This window comes from Pectinophora gossypiella, chromosome 5, assembly GCF_024362695.1.
Source record: "Pectinophora gossypiella chromosome 5, ilPecGoss1.1, whole genome shotgun sequence".
Classification (NCBI taxonomy): Eukaryota; Metazoa; Arthropoda; class Insecta; order Lepidoptera; family Gelechiidae; genus Pectinophora; species Pectinophora gossypiella.
The window spans coordinates 8,311,127-8,332,305 of NC_065408.1; the positions used below are offsets into that span (position 1 = coordinate 8,311,127).

The following is a 21,179-nucleotide window of genomic DNA, read 5'->3' on the forward strand; positions in this document are numbered from 1 at the left end:
CCGTTAGCGCGACATCTTTCAGATAAGGTAGGTACCTACCTAGTTATATTGGAAAGCGCGATCGATATCATGAAGATTTTTAATAAATACTTACATTCATAAACTTATTCCCGTAATCCTTAATGAGGTGGGCGGTGGGCATATCTCCTGATTACTTATGGCTACAAGTAATCAGGAGATAACATCCAGCTTCCTTTGCTACGAAGTTCTAAGATGCATATGACGAAACATATGGTAATAAGGTGATCACTCCATCATCCCCATATAATATTACTCAACAATAATAAGTGTGTGTAAGTGTTTTTTCGATAAAGGAAAACAATCTGACCTTTATTAAACGTTGCATAACTATAAGGGTGGAAAATTCCTTCCTTTAGCAAGTAGGTATTATTAGGTATACTCTTTGCTTTACATTGTGGGTGTTGTGCCGTGAAGGTAACGTCATATTTGCGCGCCTGTTTCGTAGACCTACTTACTCTTCCAATACAAAAAAAAAACCGTGATATAAGGCAACAAATCCTTAGGTTTCGGAAAACTGGACGCATGATATTAATAATATTGGGTGGGTCAGCCAAAAGGTGTGCAGCATAGGTCATGCATGGTGTTCTGGTTACTGCACACGCAAAGGGTAGCATAGTAGAATATATTGCATTATATGAACTGTAATCTGCATTATTTTAGGTCTACCAGCACATGAGCGCTGTAGAACACTGTGATGCATAAGCTGGTCGCCTTCGTGTTTAGGTACGACACCTTTGAAGTACCGTTTTTTATTCTGTGTTGTAAGAGTAAAGTTATTTATGAGGATATCTAAATAATAACCATTCTCTTTTACTTTAAAAACAGATATAATAAAAATAACTAAATTCCAGTTCACTTAATGTATGTAAGTATTTTCCTTATTCACAACTAAAATAATACCTGCGCCATTAAACAAAATAATGTCTTTTAAAGGAACAGTTCAGTAGAATCATAATAATTCTTTATTCTTTATTAACTTCTGCACTTTGTATTTAATGACACAGACACTCAATAAATAATATGTAGGTACCAATTAAAAACATTAAATTCGTCGTACAATTACTAATAAGTACTAATAATATACTTACTGTAAATAACAATAGTACAAAACCAATTAAAATTACTGTTTTCTGTTTTTTAATCTAGAGCAACTTTCAGTCCGAAAATTACACTTACAGGTGGTTAGGACAGATTTATAAACGTCTAAATTAAAATTGTTACAATAAACTTCAATATTTTTGACTTACATACAAAAAATATTATGATTTTATATACAATTTCCATTAGCTTTCTTTGGCAGAATTTAATGTTTTACAGGTCAAAATGCATCTTCAACTCTTGATAAAAGCTAACACCTTATCATTATTTAAATTTTGGCAGTATACTTCAGTTGAAATAACATTATTGTAGTAGAACATTCTGTCATTTTGTGCTTAACTTTAAAGATATTAACTTAAAGGTCTTTTAACTAAATTGAAGGAATATAAGTTGCATTACAAAAGCTGGTACTTATGTATAATTTGCATTATAAAAAGTGATTTAAGTATGTGCATAAACAAATAATTGAAAGTACATACCCTTGCTTGATTAATAATTTAAATTATAGTTACAAAAATCAGTCTTCTCAAATAATTAGCTAACTGGATTATAAGTAAGGAAACTTCTGATATGTAAGTACAGAAAACAGGATTTGGTGCAAATACTGCCCAGGGTCAGCTTTATGACTGTGTGGTAATAGATAAATGTACTATATTAAGCTTGAAGGAAATATTAAACATGAACAAAATATTTTATGTAGCTTATGCATTAATAGCTTCAATTTTCAATATTACTTAACAGGGCTGTATAATGTATTTAACTTCTTAGGAACACTGGTAATCTGATTTGAATTTGAAAAAATGCTACTATAAACCAAAAAATCATGTTACTTGTGTGAATGTAAATATTGCCACAAAAATTAAAACAATTCACCTACAGATTATTTCAATATATAAAGTGTATATAGTTAAACCCAAATTATTATTATTATTATCATCATCAAATTGACCAACAATAAATAGGCAGATGAATACTTATAATAAATATGACAAAAATTAATCTATTCTCAGTTATATATACATCAAGGGGCAAGAATGTATCACTTGAAACATACAAGTACCATACACAAATACAACTTTGGTGCTTACAATAATAATTATTCAGAATGAGTTCTTTCCAGAATAAGTTGTATGTTATCCAAAGTTTGATAAATAACTCTAAAGTTGGGGCGGTCACTTGGATGATGGTTCCAACATTGTTTCATTAAGTCATATACGCAACGAGGTGTGTTGTCAGGACAGGCAAGTACATTTCCATCTTTAAGGAATCTGACAACCTCTTCATGTGTCATACCAAAGTAAGGTTGCAATGCAAAAGAGAATATTTCCCAAAGACACACACCATATGCCCACACATCTGACTCCAATGTATACTTATTGTATAGTATACTTTCTAAAGGCATCCATCGGACAGGAATAGCATCATGTTCATCTCCCTTGTAGTAATCTTGTAAATAGATTTTGTGGGATAATCCAAAATCAGCAATTTTCACCACCATATCATCATTAATTAGACAGTTTCTTGTAGCAAGGTCACGATGCACAAACTTCCGATCTGACAGATAAACCATACCAGAGGCTATTTGACGGGCCACATGGAGCAGGTCAAGGTGACTCAAAGGAGTTGCTAGTAATCTCAGATCTTCTCTGTTCTCAACACCTGGTGGATAATTTGTAGCTGTACTACATGCTCTTAAATATTCATTTAAATCTCCTTTCCCCATAAACTCAAATAATAAACACATTGGTCGCCCAATGGCACATACACCAAGTAATTTGACAATATTAGGGTGATCAAAGTCAGCTAGTAAGCAAGCTTCTCTTTCAAAATCCAATTGCAGATCATGAGATGCTTCATCTTTCAGCATTTTAACTGCCACAAGAGTGAACTCTTCTTCAGGCACTAGTCCTGGAGCTTTAGCTTGGAACACTCTTCCAAATGCACCCTGTCCTAAGTCTCGGATATAAATTATGTTATTTCTGGGAAACTCTAGTTTCTCTAACTTTGGATTTAACTGTGCTCCAGTAGTGTGGTAGGCTAAGTTGCTCGGTAATTTATCCAAGTCTATATCCATATTTTGTACATTTCTTCTACTGGAAAGATTACACTTAGAATAGTGATTTTTAAGGAAGTAATGACACAATAGAGCTATTGATGCTATTAATAAAATGCAACCAAGGCCGCCTATCGAAAGCAGTAACACAAATGTAGGTGTGAAATAATTTTCCATTACTATGTTTGGTCCATCCATATTGTCAAAGTCTTCAGTAGAGTTGGCACACATAGGTATATCACAATGTTCCCATCGCACATGAGCATCCATAGTGTAGCACCAAGGCTTACGTTCTTCTCCACCAGCATTTCTACAGTAGTTTGAAGAATTCTGTACTTCGGGAAATACTAAAGGTGGTCTTGTATGCTCCTGGGGGAATTGTGCTTCCCAAGCTTGGCAAGCCAAACCATTCTCAGTAATATTCATTGTGCCTTGATAATACTGTCCATTTCCACGAATACAAGTAGTAGTTACCTGGCTGAAGTCCATATCTGTGATGCCAGTATTGTGACATGTAACTTGAGATCCTTTGCCAGCAAATCGCGGGAGCTTCTCACATTCAGGAAAGCGGAAGTGACCTCTTGACTCAAAAAATACTCCGCGACGTTTTTGTTCCTCAAACACAATCCAATCATTATAGCAAAATTGCATTTTAACAGCCATGCAGTCTTCGTAACAAAGTGGCAACGGTAAGTAACCTGTTCCATCTTTACTTATGCATTTTGGAAAAGCATAAGCACAAAGTAATTTTTCGGCTCTACTTCTGCATGGCTCCTTTAGTGCTGATATCATTTCTTTCCATAGTCCAGTTGTAATTTTTTCATTTTCAAGACCACCCGTACTGTTATACCATACGTATCCAGTAGAGTAACTTCTGCATATTTGTCCATTGTATGGACCACAATATAAATGCACTGATTTAATATAAAGAAGCACAAAAAACACCTTGCCGTAAACGTCCATTGTCATAGTTTTATGTTATAAATATGATAGATTTTCGTTGAAAATAGATCGTTGCATTTTAAAAAACTAATATAAATGTCGTCTAAACACAATACTGAATATACAATGGCGGTCGCATTATTTATTATTGATTTTACTTTGCACGAATATTTCTGTTTGCGTCTCTGCTCTGAAGAAAGTACATACAGTCAGTCCGAGTCCGGTTCGTAAACGTAGTAGTATTGCCATTGCAGATAAAGTGAATATGACAGGATTACAAAAACACCTTAAACTGAACGCGATTTTTCTCACTTGGTGGTTGGTAGCATTGACGGAAAAAGTCAGGATCACGTTCCTAAATTAAATGTGTTAAAAAATTAATGATATTTCTTTTCGATATCGTATACGATTCATATTCATCTTAGTACCTCTATAAAAAGAGGAGTAGAGACTATATTACACCTAAAAGCCAACCAATTTTCATAAATCAAATAATACTTCAAAAAATTGAATTGAAAGAACAATATCATCACAGATTTACAAATCGTTAGGGATAAAATTTTTGAACGTATTCCGCCAGTTGGAAAGAAACGTCAAATAAAATTGTTACCGAATTTATTTACGCGGAACGTTTTACCTGTGAATGGCTGCAATTGAGAAAGTAAAAGTCGTCGTTCTTGGCGATTCCGGTAAATTGCAATTAAGAGTTTAGTTAATGGATATCAAAGCACTATTCACTTTAATATTAACATCACAAATATAATTTACACTCCACAGTCCAACTTGTTGTTTGTTAACATGGTTGTCGCCATGACACTCCTGAAGGTTAGCCAACATTGGAAATGTTTTTGGCGCGATTATTTAAACTATTTTCAAATTAGTTTAATTTTAATAATTGGCTGATTTTATTAATATCATTTACAATGACTTAATTTTTTGTTTCAGGGGTAGGGAAAACTTCGCTCACGTATCTAATTGCGCACAATAAACCGTTATTGTCTCCGGGATGGACAGTGGGGTGCTCTGTAGAAGTCAAATTGCACAAGTACAAGGAAGGCACGCAAGCTCAAAACACTTTCTTTGTGGAGCTTTGGGATGTTGGCGGTTCAAATGGACATAGAAATACAAGAAACGTTTTTTATCAACCAACACATGGTAAACTAACATGATACGTTATTTAGACATAAGATAATTATGTAGGTAGTCTTATAGGTCCATCTTTCCCTCTACTTAAACCTGAACGTTATTTTACTTACTAGTACGTAGTATTATTCCTTATTCTACCGCGGAGGAGAGCAACACGTGTTCTATGTTATTCTATGCTACTAGCCTCTAGACAATGTGTCTAGAGCAAGGAGATTGTTGGGCCTACATTGCTTAATTATGGTAAATATAAATAAAATAAATAAATAAGTTATTGAAGGTTTGAGGAGAGATTTTCTTAAACAAGTTGGTACCTACTAAACATCCTTACGATTTACTATGTTTTCCTTCACTGTTCAAACCACTGTCACCGGTTCAACCCAACTCTCTTTTACTACTACAACTGTAAAGAGATAACTACGATAGCTCTACGGCTTTTCAAATTCTATAGCCAATTTTCCGGCAATGTACCTATATTTATGTGATAGGCTGCAAGTTTTTCGTTACTTTTCGTTAGGTACTGCATAAAGAAGTATTAATTATTTTGATAAATAGTTAACCACACTATGGTGTTTGAGGTTTTTATCTCCTTGCATGATAGTCGTTATTTGGTTTATTGTCCTGAAAGTTATAATACACAAGGCGACCTTTTAATATACTATCGCGGAGCTCCGTGCATCGTAAAGTTTGCAGTGCTTTATTACTTGTATGGCGCGCGTTTGGCATTCTTCTAACTTCTTTCTCCTATTCCATGGTTTAAACACTGTAAAACACCTATAAAAGTATTATAAATCCTACACAGGATTTATACCTTAATAAATCCCGTATTCTTGCGAACCGTAACTTTCTTTGAACCCAATTGTTATAGGTAAGTGCATAAATAATTATGATTTTATTATATTTTGCAGGAATTATTTTAGTACATGACTTAACTAACAGAAAGAGTCAAATAAACTTGCAAAAATGGCTTTCTGAGATCTTAAATCAAGACAACCCCACTCTTCAGCATGTTGATGTTGATCCAGAACAGTTTTTAGGATCAACTCAAGTAAGTAAGAGATGATTATTACGTATTATTATTTTTTATCTTCAAGTTTTTATACAACCATTCGCACAGACATCCATGGCTTTCATATGAAATCCTGCTTCTTGCTTCGCAGCAAATACTCCTTGGACCATCTTTGTGGGGTTTAAGAGTAGTTTCACACAAAAATAATAACTTACAGATTCCTATTCTGGTGATTGGAACCAAGTTCGATTTAGCTGAGGAGAAACAGAGAAAGAACCAGTACAGGAGGCTGGCTAGCAGCATTGCAGAGCAGTGTGGAGCAGATGAAATATTTGTCAATTGTCACCAAGCACGGTAAGGAATATACTAGGTACCTAACTTGATCCCTCATCATCTCCCGTTTATTGACATTGACAGGACCATTTGATAACAGAAGCAACAACGACAAGTAATCTGACCTTTAAAAACACGACTAGTACGAGGGGAGGTCAAAAAGTTCGCGGAATGACCCCGGGAAGGGGGTCGAAATTAAACACGAAACTATTTTTCCGTTTCAATATATTCTCCCTTAACCTTAACACATTTTCCGGATCTATCAAATAATTTGTTTATTCCATCATAAAAAAAAGATTTCTCTTTGCTGTCAAAATTGGCCGAAATTGCAGACTTGACTTCTTCATCATCGCCAAATTTTCGTCCACGCAGTTCCTTTTTCATTTTTGGGAACAAATAATAATCGCTGGGGGCCAAGTCTGGACTGTAAGGCGGGTGGTTTAATTTTTCGAACCCGCATCGGTGAATGGCAGCCGTCGCAACATGGCACGTGTGGACGGGTGCGTTGTCGTGCAAAAGGAGCACACCTCTTGACAGCTTTCCTCTTCTTTTTTCCTTGATAGCCTCTTTCAATCTATCCAGTAAAGAAGCGTAGTAATGTCCCGTTATAGTCACACCACGATCTTTATAATCAATCAGCAAAATACCTTCTGTATCCCAAAAAATAGTGGCCATGATCTTTCCGGCCGATTGTGACACCTTAAACTTCTTTGGAGGAGGTGTGCCTTTTTTATGCCACTGCATCGACTCTTGCTTCGACTCAGGTTCATAGTGGTGAACCCAGGTTTCATCTCCAGTAACAATCCGGGCCATAACTTCTTCCTTATTCTCTCCACAGAGCTCTAAAAACTGGCGAGAACACTCGACACGCTCGCTTTTTTGAAGTGGCGTGAGCATTCTTGGAACCCATCTTGCGCTGACCTTAGTCATCCCAAGATGTTGATGTAGGATATTTAAAATACTTGTTTCGGATACACCGACCATTGCTGCAAGCTGCTTCTTCTTCAAGCGGGTATCTTCTAATACAAGTTTCTCTACTTTTTCGATGATTTCCGGTGTGGTGGCCTCAATGGGCCGTCCGGAGCGGGGGTCATCTTCAATCGACTCTCTTCCTTGCTTGAAAAGACTATGTCACTTGTAAACCATGGTTTTACCAGGGGCAGAGTCCGCGTAAACTGCTAACAGCTCTTGGAAAATCGTCTGAGCGGATTTTCCTTGCTTGGTGAGGAACTTAATGACGGCGCGGTGTTCAATTTTCTCCATATTCGCTGAGTTCTTCCCGATTCACTTGTTTGCTGGTCGATAGTTCAAACGTTAATGACCCGATTTGCTTCAAACTTGGTACATATACTGTTAATGAGGTGTGCAACTAGCGGCTACCGGTACGAGCAAACCAACCCCCTCCAACCCCTCCATTCCGCGAACTTTTTGACCTCCCCTCGTATGTAATGAAGTAAATAGTATACGGAACTAACGGCTTTGTGAGCCTTCGGAAGGACAACATCTTTAAAACCCTGATTCTCCAAGAAACGGCAGTTATTAGTGAATGATTTAGATTGCTTAAATCGAACGTTTATTTTCAGATCTCTCGCTCCAGGGACGAGTAATTCTGTTAAATTGACTCGATTCTTTGATAAGGTATGTTGAAGTCAATGTTGACGCTTATTTAAAAATCGCAGTGAATAATATCTGTTTTACAATTTGCTGACAAATTCGTCGGATATGTGTCTGATAGTGGTGCCAGATAAGTCCTACTATTGTCCACCTATCGGCAAGTTGTAAAGCAGGCATTTGTCTATTATATGATTGGATGAAAGAACTGAACGAGGTGAAGGCGGGTTGTGTCTGTGGTATTTAGATTTTTTTTAAATTAACACACAGGTGATAGAACGACGTTACTACTCTCGGATCAGTCCGTTCACGGACAAACGACGTAATATACCTCCGTACATCATGGCATCGTCGACGCCTCTCTCCGGAAACAAGCCTCCGCAATATATGAGCCCAAGGTTCTACCATATGGATTGAGTTTCCGTAAACTGTACAAGTTGTTGCATCATTCCATGTAAGTATGAAAATAAATTATTTTTCGACGTATTTCAGTGCTTTATTTAACATTATACATAAGAGTATCATATATATTATGGGTACATAGTTGTTTATAGGGCCCAAACACGAACGTAGTCAACTTGTAGAGAAGCATCAGCGCCGTCGTTGACGTTAAGATTCCAGGTCGGTAGCCAACCACCTTGTCCATTCCAGAAGTCGGACGCCGCCTGAAACATAGAAAACTTTTAACATAAGCACACCCCAAACACTTCATACAAACAACCAAACCAAACCAAAGTTTTACACAGACACCGCACATTGACGTCATCGTACACGCGCATCTGTGTGTGTGACGTCTGACGCCATACGATTCAAGTCTAAACTATGTTCGAGGCGGGGTGAGGCAAACCTAGCTCAGACGCTTTATAGGGAGTTACCGTTCTATACGTAGTATTATTCCTAATTCATTGACATAAGCTCACAATTATATTTCAATTGGGGTAGTCTGTGATGAGTCAGATGAGTTCGAGAATCAGATACACCCATCGCAAGATGAACTAAGTACCTACACCTCACCGAGCTTTCTGTTAGACTAACGTAATAGGTGGGTGGGGCTGAACCTTATCGCCGTAGGATAAGTATTATTATTAGTAAATACACTTAGACTATGCATCCTGCACACGTATTATGGTTGCGCATAAGCTACCTACTCAGTCAAACAATCAGAAGGGGGCGAGCATTTACACAACTTGCAGCTATGTTGATGTGAAGTTCTAAGATGAATGTAATCAGAATAAGTTTAATATAGTTATACTATGCTGGAACTTCGTGCTTCGGATGGCACGTTAAGCCGTTGGTCCCGGCTGAATTAGCGGTCGTTAATAACCATCAATCCATACTGGGCCCACGTGATGGTTTAAGGCCCGATCTCCCTATCCATCCATAGGGAAGGCCCGTGCCCCAGCAGTGGGGACGTTAATGGGCTAATGATGTTGATGCTGGAACTAACCGTAGGAGAGCCGTTCCACCAAGGTTTGGGAGTAGGGTTCTGCACGCCATCAGGGAAGAAACCGTTGGTACCACCGACAGCCAAATTCATGATAATGTAGAACTGGAAAACGAAAAATGCATTATTTTATACTCCCAATCACAGAAAAGACTAGTTAGTATAAAAACAACATCTTCTTTGATCTCTCTTACCTTTTGGTCGAAAGGAGCCATTTTGGATCCAAATCGCCAAGGGTTCTCTACGTTATGGTTATTAAAACCCCCGAAGTCCCAGAAACCACTGGCAGGTGGTGTCGCGCGGCCAATCTCGATGTCATCGATGCTGAATCTTAGGAAATCTAGAAACAATAAAGAAACACCAATTATGTGTAAAGATGTGATAAAACTACGTTTTACTAGAAGAGTTACATAGATATCTTATGTGTTTTTTTTATAAACTGGGCATCCTCGGACCCGTATTCTTAAATTTTTCAGAGGCAAATCTACTTCAAGTCATGTTTAAAAAAATGGTTTTACTGACATAGGTACTACCTAGAGAAAATATTGGTAACTACATTTGGTTAACTCCTAACACTTTAATTTCATCTTGTTAATATTTATATTCACATTTCAATCGTTTAGAAGCGGCCAACGGCCTATATTCACTCTTAAAATTTCTATCTTCTCAAGAAAAAAAGGCTTTGAATAAGATAATGATGAAAATTTGGATGTACACTTGATATCTTGGAAAAAGAGAGCCCAAATCGAGAGGAGTGGAAAAAAGGGAAAGAGGCCTTTGCCCTGCAGTGGGATGGTGTATGGCAGAAATAATAATAAGATAATTACCTGGAGTCCACTCCAGTTGGTAGCGATGGAAGTTGCTATTATAACCGGCAGCGTTCCGTCGTACCCAGTGTGCTCGGTCCCAAGCGTTTAGTGCTGGGTAAGGTCCAAAGTGGAGGGTAGAGCCGGCCTCATGGGTTCCAATGTGCACGCCGTTCGAGATCATGTCTCTGTTGCCTCGTGATTCCACAAGGTCGATTTCACCCGACGCCGGCCATGTGCCGTAAGTATTGAAAGCTGGCATCATCCAAATAGCTGAAGAGGAAAGGAAAACGTTGTCAAAGATCAAATTATTGTTTCGCACTTTTCCAAAGTAGGTGACAAGTTTGCCAGTCTGTTATCCGGCCAAGTAGTTAATTTCGGCCAAGTAGTTAATTCCGGCCAAGTAGTTAATGCCATCTGCGGCAAATCTACAATAAGTCACGTCAAAAAAAAAAGCCAGTCTGTTATTGTTCCGTAATTTGATCAATCAGTGACATTTCTGGGGACTTTTCTCTTAATCAATCAACCCCCTGGCTTTTTCCTAATATCTTTTTTTTTAGAATCAGCTTTTTACGCCATTAAAGATATTTTGATTTTGGGGCATTTCGCCTTGTGTTATATTTAGATTTTTTTTCATTTTAAAGATCAATAAGTACATAGTTGTCTTGATCCCAAGTGTCATACTATTATCATGGAGTAACTACATAAAACGAGTACAGTTAACTACAGTTAACGACCGGTAGTCAGTACTATTAAAAGTATTAAAAGAGAAGGTTTACCAGGCCAGAGCCAGTCGCCTGCAGGCATCTTGGCACGGACTTCGACGCGGCCATAGCGGAAGCTGAAGGACTGTACCGTGCGCAAGCGCGCGCTTTTGATCGGGTTCAGCACGTTGGTTGGCGTTCCCGTACGCTCGCAACCCCACCATTGAGGATTTGTGCATCTGTAAAATAATTAAAGAAAATATCTCGTTACATCAATTGCAAAACAGCAATGCTTCCAAATGGTGTAGGTAAATCATCACGTAAAGTATTGTGGATATTTAGCGGTTATCGTGCGATATCTACTTACTTATAGGTACTATTTTTACTTTGTATTTTTATAACAGTCATAATCTAATCTTAAAATTATTTATTTATAAATTATTTATATAAATTATGTTGTATGGAACCGTTTGTGCAACAAAAGTGGCCGATATTGAAGAACTAAGAAAATCTGAGGGGTTAAAATGGCCACATCGAAGCAATTAATCTTAGAAAGCAATATTGCTATTTGACATTTGTTCGCATTGCACAGTTACTTTTATATGCGCAAATATCAAATTCCAACATTGCTTTCTCAGATGAATTGCTTTGTTGTGACCATTTTATTCCCCCTCATGTCGATAGGTACTTATAATCCTTGGGGCTAAACCACCTACAGCCATTACTTACACCAATGTCGACCTTTGTGCCTTAACGTAGGTAATTATTATTGTGCGTGCACAGTGACTACGTGTTAGGCGACGCTCGATTGCCTATTATAGCCACACGAGTTTAGGTACACCAAAAAACAGAAGATGCTCTTAGTCCTCATAATAGAGCAATTTGATTGAAAGGATCTATCAGGACAGATATGCCTTACAAGTATATAATTTATTATTTATTTATTTGGATAGATACGTTTACAGACATTATGTTTAAAAATACATCTAAGCAAATGTCATAAAAAAAATGTCAGCATGTTGGACCTGGGGACCAAACCCATTAAGCAGAACAGGTGGGTTAAATGACCACATCGAAGCAATTCATCTAAGAAAGCAATATTTAAATTTGACATTTGCGCATATAAAAGTAAGTGCGCAATGCAAACTAATGTCAATTAATAGCAAGCAATATTGCTGTCTTAGATGAATTGCTTCGATGTGGCAATTTTAAACCCCAGGTTCTTTTAGTCGGAGCGTTGCGTGCATATTGCGTGTGCAGCCGGAAAGCGAATCCTTTACCTGTCAGCTGGAGCGCCTCCCTCAACGTTGAGATGTCCACTGTGCAGGAACGCATTGCCAAACTGATCAGACATCAGCGATGGTCGGATGTACAGGACACCGTCGCGGGTAAACGAGTTCGTACGGTTGTTGTTGTAGTACTGGAACTCCCAGTTCTGTAGTAAAAATAAGTAAAAAATAAATCGAGTACGTGCAATTTCTGCTGCTACAGTTCTAAATAAGTAAATAAATTAAAAAAAAAGAAACAGCTATCACAGTTCTATCGAAATGCATGACTTCACTTCATAATGGAAACAAGGTACAATTTCAGAAAACATAACAAATAAAATATCTTAGCGTCTTATGCCAAAATGCACTAAATTATGACATGTTCATCAAAAGTCATTGCAAATAGTCTTCCCATTATTTGTGGCCCTGCCCACTCACTCCATTAGGGAATACAGGCGTTAGTTCATTCCGGATTTGATTCCGGAGACTCCAGAGTACTATTTAATTCAAATGGAACATCACAGTTTCTGCTAAATAATCGGAAGTTAAAACTTACACCACCACCCGCGAGAGTGTTCTCGTGCTGCCATTTCTCGAGATCGAATTCGTTGAACTCGTCAGAGAAGATGAGTGCGCCTGAGCAGACGGTGGCCGGCGCATGCGTGCCGCTCACCGTGGTCGCACTGGGCGTGCACGCGGCGCCCAGTGTCACCAGCGCTGACAGGCCAAATAACAGCGACCACATTGTGCTGTCAAGGGAATATACAACTGATTAATATAATGTTTCATCTCTTTTGCTGACTATGTGATAAAAGAGAGAAAATCACCCTACTTTGTAGAAAAACCAAAGCATTTTTTGTGACGTTAGCTGTTTATCGTTTCGGACAAGTAAAAAGGATGCTATATATCGATATGCAGGCCAGGCTAAAGCAAGGTGCGCGATAGCCAAGTAAACATTTACTATAAGTAAGTTTCATCATATTCATCTCATGACTTTAATATAATATAAAGTTTGACACCACCCGATTGTCCGAAAAATTAAGATGATTCCGGGCTTCGGAGGGCAAGTTTAGAAGTTGGCCCCGGCTGTTAGCCGTAAAAACACCTCCACGAACCCGCAGTGAAGCAGCGTGGTGGAGTATGCTCCATATCCCCTCCGGTTGATAGAGGGGAGGCCTGCGCCCAGCAGTGGGACGTATATAGGCTGTTTATGTTATGTTAAAGTTTGTAGGAATATTTTACCTAAATAATAAATCATATAAGAACATTAACCCCTTATCTGTCGATAAAATAGATTTTATCTTCTGAACTTTTGCAGTATGAGTTTAAATCAAGAGAGGCACGGTAACAGGTAAGGCTATTATATACATAGTTATGTATATAATAATAAAAAAAATAGTGAATATAAGTACTCACCGGTTGCTGTTTTTGTGAAAGTTTGAAATGGAATCGTATTTTTCAGGATAAACTTGAATTTATACCTTATTGCGATAATGATAACAACTGATTGATTAATGAAGATTTAATCATAACGAAATCACGGCCCTTACAGGTGGTGTTTAATCTTAGATAACTTATCATATTTATGAAATTAGTAGCGTATACAGGGTGTTAGTGACATCGTAACGAATACTCAAGGGGATAATTCAGACCATGATTCTGGGTTAATATCAAATGGAATTTACCCGTCGCATAATTCATGATTTATTTTTTTAGTTTTTTTTAATTATTTTCAATTCTATACTTTTGCGATGGAAAATTCCACTTGATATTAACTCAGAATAATCAGCTGAATCATCCCTCTCAGCATTCGTTACAATGTCACTTACACCCCGTACAAGTAGGTACATACGGTAGCCATACAAGTGGGTATGGGTGTTAGTGACACCGTAACAAATACTGAAGGAGATGATTCAGACCATGATTCTGAGTTGATATCAATTGGAATTTCCTGTCAAAAAATTAATGACTTTTTTGTGTTTTTTTTAAATTATTTTCCTATCCATACTTTTGCGACGGAAAATTCTACTTGATATCAACTCAGAATCATGATTGGAATCATCCCTCAAAGTTTTCGTTACGATGTCACTAACACCCTGTATAATATTGAAATATCAAGATACATTATATTTTTGATTGTATTACGCATGTTATGTAAAAATAACACTAACATAACACCTGATTATTTAGTTCCGTTTAGATAGTTTCATCTATAAATATACATGTTACAAATAATTATTGTGTGTCACAAAGGTTCTAACAATTGCATTCGTCCATAGCTAAGTCATATAGCACGCTCGGCGTGTTAGAAAAACAAAACATGATAATAATATTACTTACAAACAAGTGACTAACTGCAATAATGTTCCAGTATTAATGTTCCAGTATCACGCTCGGCGTGTTAGAAAAACAAAACATGATAATAATATTAGTTACAAACAAGTGACTAACTGCAATAATGTTCCAGTATTCTTTAAATATTAATATAAGAATCAATGAAGTAAATAACACAAAAAATAAATGAATAAGGGCATGTCAACATTTTTTTAACTGAGCCATATTTTGTTATTGGAGGTGACCTAAAGAGCCCAAACTTTTACGTAATCTACTTGCAAACTTGCATCTTTTCCATCGTCGGTGTCTAAGTTCCATGTAGGAAGCCAGTCGCTTTTCTTGCTCCAAAAATCTGTTATTGCCTGTTAAAAATAGATACGTAAGGTACATAAGATTAAAGGATAATATGCTGCGCGAATGAACCAGATACCATGCTTCAAGGATTGCATGGAATGTTATTTAAATAAAAAATGGCAAATAGTGCTAAATAGTGTGGTTGTGTTACCTGTGGTGAATTATTAGGCCATGGTTTTGGGGCAGGATTAGATGCATCATCAGGAAAATATCCATTGGTACCACCCACAGCCAAGTTCATGATGATGTAAAACTGGATTAGACAAAAAATAAACTAGATAAAGTATTTCACTTCGGAAGGCATGTTAAGCCGTTGGTCTGGGTATGGATCGATTGGGTTACCAGCTCAAACACCACCAACCCGCAGTAGAGCGGTGTGGGGAAGCATGCTCCATATCCTCTGCCGATAATTGAGGGAAGGGCTGTGCCCAGCAGTGTGATTTGATTATTATGTTTATGTTTCAATATTGATACTTATCCCGTTAGTTGTAATGTCCATACCTTTTGGTCGAAAGGCGCCATCTTAGATCCGTAACGCCAAGGATTTTGTAGCCCCGACTTATCAAATCCCCCGTGGTGCCAAAATCCGCCAGCATCGGGTGATATATACCCAAGCTGTTCATCATCAATACTGAATTTTATATGATCTGTGGAAATAAAAATCGTTATATAGATGTTACCAATTTGAAAGAAAAAAAAACAAAAGCGGATACATTATTACCAGAAGTCCACTCAAGTTGGTACCGATGGAAATCATTGTCATATCCTGAATTATTGTGCCTTGACCAGGTAGCGCTTTCATACGCGTTCATTCCCCAATAGGGACCGAAGTGGAGCGTGGATCCTACTTGTTCTGTGCCAATGTTGACATTATTCTGGTACAATTTCCGGTTCCCGCGCGACTCAACTAAGTCAATCTCGCCTGAGGACGGCCAGGAACCGTATACGTTGAATGCAGGCATCAGCCAGATAGCTAAAAAAATACTTAAGTATTAAGTATTTAGTATTAAGCGTAGATATTATTATTAAACTTAGTCTTCTTCTCTCGTGGCGGTTGTGAGATATAATTAATAACCGACCTCATCAACCCTGATATCACGGTTACTATTGAGCCAACATACATAATTAGATAAGTAAATAGTAGCTGGGACCGACTGCTAAACGTCCATAGGACGAATGCAATGTCCTACCTAAACAAATTGAATTATAATATAATATATATTTTTTAATAAGTCCCCACCGGGTTTGAAAGCGGACCACTGAACCACGGAGTTCGTTAAATTTAGTAATAAAAATTATCCAAAAGGAAATTGTTTCAATGTAAATTGATGACAATATGTTCTAACTAAAGACGACATTTGGATTTAAGCTTATTAATAGAAGTGCGTTCGTTGATGTCTTTTATATGAAAGTTTTGTTTTAATAGGTAAAAATATTTTATAACCTATTTCTTTTTTGAAGTCGGTTAACAGTATTAATGGTGATAGGGTAGGGCACAAAATAGTTTACTTACCAGGCCAAAGCCAGTCGCCAGCAGGCAACTTGGCGCGGACTTCGACGCGGCCGTAACGGAAGTTGAAGGAATTGACCGTGCGCACGCGCGCACTCTTCACAGGATTCAGGACATGGGACGGAGTACCCGTACGCTCGCAGCCGTAATTAATTGGGTTAGTGCATCTGGGAAATATGATATTTTACGTAATATTTACGTTTGTAAATAAAATACATTTTTCATTATCTATTTCCCGGTAATGAAAAATGTACTCTACATAAAAAGTGATTCTTAGATAACTATATAAACAGTCTAAGTCTTATGTTGACATTGGGTAATACTTGAATGATCTATGATTGTCTTTTTTACTAATTGGTCTTTTACAATAGGTATACAAAAAATCGATGATTCCGAAATTGGCAGGTTCGTAGCCGTTCGGATTATATATCGATCAGATTATTAATACCAGTCGCTTTAACCTACCTGCCTATGGTTGTGAGACCCGAAGATCGTACCTAGTGTTCATATGTCACCTGTTTCTTGTCTCTGAATTAGAAACTCATTTTTTGCGGTTTCGTATTTTCCGCGAGCAATGTACTGTGACTAGGTATTATAGTAGGTACGAGTACCTAACCTTCTTGGTAAATGAGTGGACATTACGGAAAACTAATGGATTTACTGACTTACCTATCAGCGGGGGCGCCCCCTTCTATGTTGAGTGTGCCACTGGACAGGAATTCTTCTCCGAATTGGTCGGAAGTCAGCGAAGGTCGAATGAATAGCAACCCGTCGTGCGTGAAAGAATTCGTCCGATTGTTGTTATAGTACTGGAACTCCCAATTCTAAAATTGTAATCTTAATTACTAGATGAATTGTAATATTTTATATTACTACCTTAAAAATATGATGAAAGGAAATAATAATAATCATCATCATCAATTTAAGAGCCACGCTCTTGTCGGTGCAGCATTTTCCATGCTACACCGACACGAGCTAATAAAGCTAGTTTTTTATAATAATAATAAAGAGGTCAAAAAGATAAAAATAAATGGTTGATAATAACATACAACTGTTTAGCCCTTATATGTTGAACTAAAATGATATTAGATTTCTGATGATAATAATTTCTTAATGGTATCGAAAACTCCATCTTATCTTTTTTGTGCATAGTGGCTTCGAAGTTACTGGCGGCGCCATAAAAACATGATAAAATGTTTTGGAGTACAGAAACGTACTTACCAAGTTTTAGATTGTTTGTGATCTGCTTATAATAAATCATTATGGATCTTACCCCACCACCGGCAAGCGTGTTTTCATGCTGCCACTTCTCTAAGTCGAACTCTTGGAAATCGTCGCTGAAGATGAGATCTCCAGAACAGAACGTTGCAGGCGCGTGAGTACCGCTCACGGTAGTTTCACTGACCATACACGCTAAACTAGTAGGCGCTAATAGTGCTATGTATACCACTGGCCACATGATGCTGAAAAAATATTTAAAATCTATCCTATTTTTGCGATCTATCTAAATTCTAAACGCGCTAAAGACTAAGTACACCGCTATGGCGCTCGTCCAAGAGCGGACTGACATAATTATGATTTATAATATATAAAGCGTTTTCCTGTAACAATTAAGACAAGCAAACAGATAGACACGAGAGTAATCCGGTTTATATGTTTAGAAACTTTGATTTAGAAGCCTTTTTGCTCAGTTCTATAAATAGAATATCAACGGTCTTACCTATTATTAGGCTGAACTGGTTTCATAAAGCAGCAATTTTAGCAAGCTATTTGAGTATAGAATTATAAATGCGATCTGTGTTCAGCCTTCCGATACTATTGTTCGACTGATAGAGGGTCATGTAATAAACACAGACGCAGAGTATAACTTTTTTAAACGGCAGTTACAATAGCGATTTCCAATTAAATACAGTACGTGGTCGTTTAGCCGATAATTCTTCCTTCGAGACTAATTGACTTAATGTTCAAATAATTTTAATTGTAAGGAAGTACGCACAAGACCACGAAAAATGGAAAGAGGAAGGGAAGGCCTTTACCCAAGTGTGGGGTCTTTATAAGCTAGATTAGATTATAACAAGGAGTTGGAAGTTTTCCGTGCCATCACCCATTAACCGATTAATATATTTATCTTACATAATAGGCATTTACGCCATGTAATAACCTGTATTGGACTGGTTTCCCCTTCACGGGTTAAATGGTTAGACAATCAGTCGCTTCTGTAAAAAACGGACCTATAAAATTTTCAGGTTAGGTAAGCGGACCCCGTGAGAAACGGGATATGGATGGTGATGTGTTCAGGAGCGAATTTACGATTTCCTATTTTACGTATCTATCTATTAAAACCTTTTCAATCATGTTTTTTCGATGTAAGTAGAATAAATATGACGTATGTCAAAGTAATTATTGACACGGAATGTTTGTATAATGATTGATGAATATTATTAATTAGGAAAAAAATGAGGAAAATTCAAAGTGTAGACTAATCTCTAGTTTAAAAACTCCAAAACCCTGGCAATGGGGGTATGGTGAGTGTATAATAGTATAATTACTATAATATATTCACTACATTAAGTATAATTTAAATTGTTGGTATCATAAATTAATGATCATATTGTATTCACAGATGGCCGGTGCGGTTAAATTATTTGCAAGAAATTTATGTGTGCCTGTAGATAAATTTTCTGTTTATGTTTTAAATCGCTGTAACTGTTTATTCGAATTGCCGAAAACTCCATCACAAATCGCCCTTAGTCGCGGCGTTTGTTCATATAGACAAGGGGGTCCAGTTTTATTTCGAAATTTATATCCACCACGAAGTAAAACAAGTTTTCAATTACTTAAGTCGGAACATTCAGAAATTTTTGGTTCTAAAAGAACATTCTTTTTTGGTAAAAAAGACGAAAACCCAAGGAAGAAACGTGTACCTAGATTGATACTAGTTCAGAACCCGCTGACATGGTTGATGATAAAAATAGATTTTGGTGTATTGAAGACGGTATGGGATCCTTCGTTTATTGAAAGGGAATTTAAATTTGGAACAAAACAGGTGTGTACTACTTTTCAAAATCTATTCTAGTAGCAGTCGAGGTGCGCTACAAATTTATGAACTTAGTGAAGTAAATATACTTTGTTAAATTCATGGTAGTATATTGATGAAAGTTCTTTTGAATGTAGGCGATATCTCGAGTGACACAAGTCATTAGCGGTGGAGAATTTTCGGAATTGAATGGTCTGTTGACGAAGGCAGCGCGTTTGAGCCTACTCCGGGAGTTGGATCGCAATTGGGGGGAGCGCCAGAGGTCCCTACTAGCGCTGCAACGTGACGACATACAAATATCTTCGCCGCGAAAAGTCTACTTCATCAGAATAGGAGGTAAATCTCAAGTTCATTTAAGAACTTATAATTTAAGAGCTGAGCACAGAGGCGGTAAGTACCGGGACATTTTTTGTAATGTTCTAGTTTGTATGCATTCGTTCACATAGAAATCCGCCGCCAGCAAGAGGCGGTTTCCTACAAAATCCAGTCCAAAACTCGGTTTTAATCATTCTTATGCCTACTTACAGCAACCTTGTGTTGTTTACGTATTTTGACCGTTTTAATCTTTGAAGAAGTGGATTGATAGAGATATGTAAGTAATGAAATTTTATGTCACATGCCAACAAAAATAAGGTACTTACCAAAAGTCGGTTTTGGATGGATATTTATTAAATTAATTTTGTTTCTAAGCAACTGATTGTTTTTTGTTCTATAGAATGACAAGATGACAACAAGCCATGACTTCTCACTTGAGAAAAGTGAGAAAAATATCGTTTTTGTTAAAAAAACTATATTTTTACCGCTTTGATCTCATAAAGATACTGAATAGTTCAAGATTTCGATATGAAATATCTTTTTCAGATAAGAAATTCTGTGATGTCGATATGGCTTTTCTGGCTCTCAAGTGGGCGCCTATAAATAGCATAGATTCTTTAATTTTTGCGGAAATATTCGCCCGGTTCCATCGAGAATATACCCCACACTGCATACCAGAATGGACGATTGCATACTTCAAGGTAACACGCTTCGAAGTGCTACGACGACAACAAAAGAAAGCACAAAATCTGTAATAATACTGTAAAGACTTGTTTCCACTAGAAACCACGATGCCCATTTTTCTTGCTGGTTTCATGCTGTATGTCTACATTATTGCTTATCTACTGCTTAATAGATGCATACTGAACTAATTAAACCGCGTTTGCATATCGTTAAACAATAACGGGACACGAAACTCGGCGCCCTAATCAACACAAATATGGGGCGCAAAGTAAAGGGTGTTTTAAAAGATTTTTTATATCGATTTAACGTTAAACAGCTGTGTTATAATGCACTCGTGGGGACAGGCCTTTACTGCATATTTTCAATAATGAGTTCATTGTAAGCATAGCACCGGCACAAGGCGGAGATTACACTTAAGGATTGATTACTCAAGAAAACTGAAACGATTTAATTTTTTGAGTATTAAAAAAACTTATTCCTGATGTGTTGGATTCCACTGACTTCAAACGAATT

At 37.2% G+C, this 21,179-nt stretch overlaps 6 protein-coding genes across 9 annotated transcripts in view; 2 read left to right on the plus strand and 4 right to left on the minus strand.

Moving 5' to 3' along the window:
• The window catches only part of LOC126366743 (general transcription factor IIE subunit 1), a 10,787-nt gene extending 5,869 nt beyond the window's left edge, over positions 1-4,918 (minus strand). The window contains exon 1 of one of the 2 annotated variants that reach the window (XM_050009979.1): positions 4,752-4,918. The gene's annotated coding sequence lies outside the window, so the exon portion shown is untranslated. Of the gene's footprint in view, positions 1-4,272; positions 4,308-4,751 lie in introns of those variants that run through there. The other variant, XM_050009980.1, reaches the window with a different exon arrangement.
• LOC126366765 (rab-like protein 3) overlaps positions 1-8,696 on the plus strand; it is a 26,556-nt gene extending 17,860 nt beyond the window's left edge. The window contains exons 2-6 of the mRNA XM_050010006.1: positions 5,060-5,269; positions 6,166-6,305; positions 6,484-6,620; positions 8,183-8,237; positions 8,481-8,696. Of these exons, the coding sequence (XP_049865963.1) occupies positions 5,060-5,269; positions 6,166-6,305; positions 6,484-6,620; positions 8,183-8,237; positions 8,481-8,627 (689 nt within the window). The 3' untranslated portion in view covers positions 8,628-8,696. The remainder of the gene's footprint in view (positions 1-5,059; positions 5,270-6,165; positions 6,306-6,483; positions 6,621-8,182; positions 8,238-8,480) is intronic.
• On the minus strand, positions 855-4,302 carry LOC126366730 (tyrosine-protein kinase transmembrane receptor Ror2). Its single transcript, XM_050009959.1, has one exon. It carries the CDS (start codon positions 4,139-4,141, stop codon positions 2,216-2,218), a length of 1,926 nt encoding a protein of 641 aa, XP_049865916.1. The 5' UTR covers positions 4,142-4,302; the 3' UTR covers positions 855-2,215.
• LOC126366752 (beta-1,3-glucan-binding protein-like) lies at positions 8,682-13,933 on the minus strand. Its single transcript, XM_050009993.1, has 8 exons — positions 13,849-13,933; positions 12,989-13,181; positions 12,445-12,599; positions 11,240-11,403; positions 10,482-10,733; positions 9,849-9,994; positions 9,658-9,759; positions 8,682-8,875 (listed from the first exon to the last, which is right to left on the minus strand). The coding sequence occupies exons 2-8, from the start codon at positions 13,175-13,177 to the stop codon at positions 8,759-8,761; spliced, it is 1,125 nt and encodes a 374-aa protein (XP_049865950.1). The 5' UTR covers positions 13,178-13,181; positions 13,849-13,933; the 3' UTR covers positions 8,682-8,758.
• A 6-nt stretch (positions 13,934-13,939) lies between these two features.
• On the minus strand, positions 13,940-20,447 carry LOC126366751 (beta-1,3-glucan-binding protein-like). 3 transcript variants are annotated; one of them, XM_050009992.1, is made up of 8 exons: positions 20,309-20,447; positions 17,904-18,093; positions 17,300-17,454; positions 16,634-16,797; positions 15,842-16,093; positions 15,622-15,767; positions 15,272-15,373; positions 13,940-15,128 (listed from the first exon to the last, which is right to left on the minus strand). In XM_050009992.1, the coding sequence occupies exons 2-8, from the start codon at positions 18,087-18,089 to the stop codon at positions 15,012-15,014; spliced, it is 1,122 nt and encodes a 373-aa protein (XP_049865949.1). In that variant the 5' UTR covers positions 18,090-18,093; positions 20,309-20,447; the 3' UTR covers positions 13,940-15,011. The 3 variants fall into 3 exon arrangements, with proteins under 3 accessions (XP_049865949.1, XP_049865948.1, XP_049865947.1); XM_050009991.1 differs by lacking the exon at positions 20,309-20,447 and adding an exon at positions 18,764-18,789; XM_050009990.1 differs by lacking the exon at positions 20,309-20,447 and adding an exon at positions 18,351-18,453.
• Positions 19,012-20,737, plus strand: LOC126366938 (m-AAA protease-interacting protein 1, mitochondrial-like). The gene is made up of 4 exons (XM_050010282.1): positions 19,012-19,016; positions 19,505-19,676; positions 19,805-20,003; positions 20,529-20,737. Exons 1-4 carry the CDS (start codon positions 19,012-19,014, stop codon positions 20,735-20,737), a joined length of 585 nt encoding a protein of 194 aa, XP_049866239.1.
• Positions 20,738-21,179: the final 442 nt, after the last annotated feature.

Bases quoted from the DNA above. Each gene is read 5' to 3' on its own strand.
- LOC126366730 (XM_050009959.1), bottom strand. From the start codon at position 4,141: ATGACAATGGACGTTTACGGCAAGGTGTTTTTTGTGCTTCTTTATATT.
- LOC126366752 (XM_050009993.1), bottom strand. From the start codon at position 13,177: ATGTGGTCGCTGTTATTTGGCCTGTCAGCGCTGGTGACACTGGGCGCC. The intron at 9,995-10,481 runs GTAATTATCTTA...TATTGTTTCTAG, and splicing joins CCAACTGGAGTGGACTCCAG to ATTTCCTAAGATTCAGCATC. The intron at 9,760-9,848 runs GTAAGAGAGATC...TTCGTTTTCCAG, and splicing joins TGGCTCCTTTCGACCAAAAG to TTCTACATTATCATGAATTT.
- LOC126366751 (XM_050009990.1), bottom strand. From the start codon at position 18,376: ATGAAACCAGTTCAGCCTAATAATAG. The intron at 16,094-16,633 runs GTAAGTAAACTA...GTATTTTTTTAG, and splicing joins TGGCGACTGGCTTTGGCCTG to CTATCTGGCTGATGCCTGCA. The intron at 15,374-15,621 runs GTATGGACATTA...TGTCTAATCCAG, and splicing joins TGGCGCCTTTCGACCAAAAG to TTTTACATCATCATGAACTT.
- LOC126366938 (XM_050010282.1), top strand. The intron at 19,677-19,804 runs GTGTGTACTACT...TTTTGAATGTAG, and splicing joins TTAAATTTGGAACAAAACAG to GCGATATCTCGAGTGACACA. The intron at 20,004-20,528 runs GTAAATCTCAAG...TATCTTTTTCAG, and splicing joins CTACTTCATCAGAATAGGAG to ATAAGAAATTCTGTGATGTC.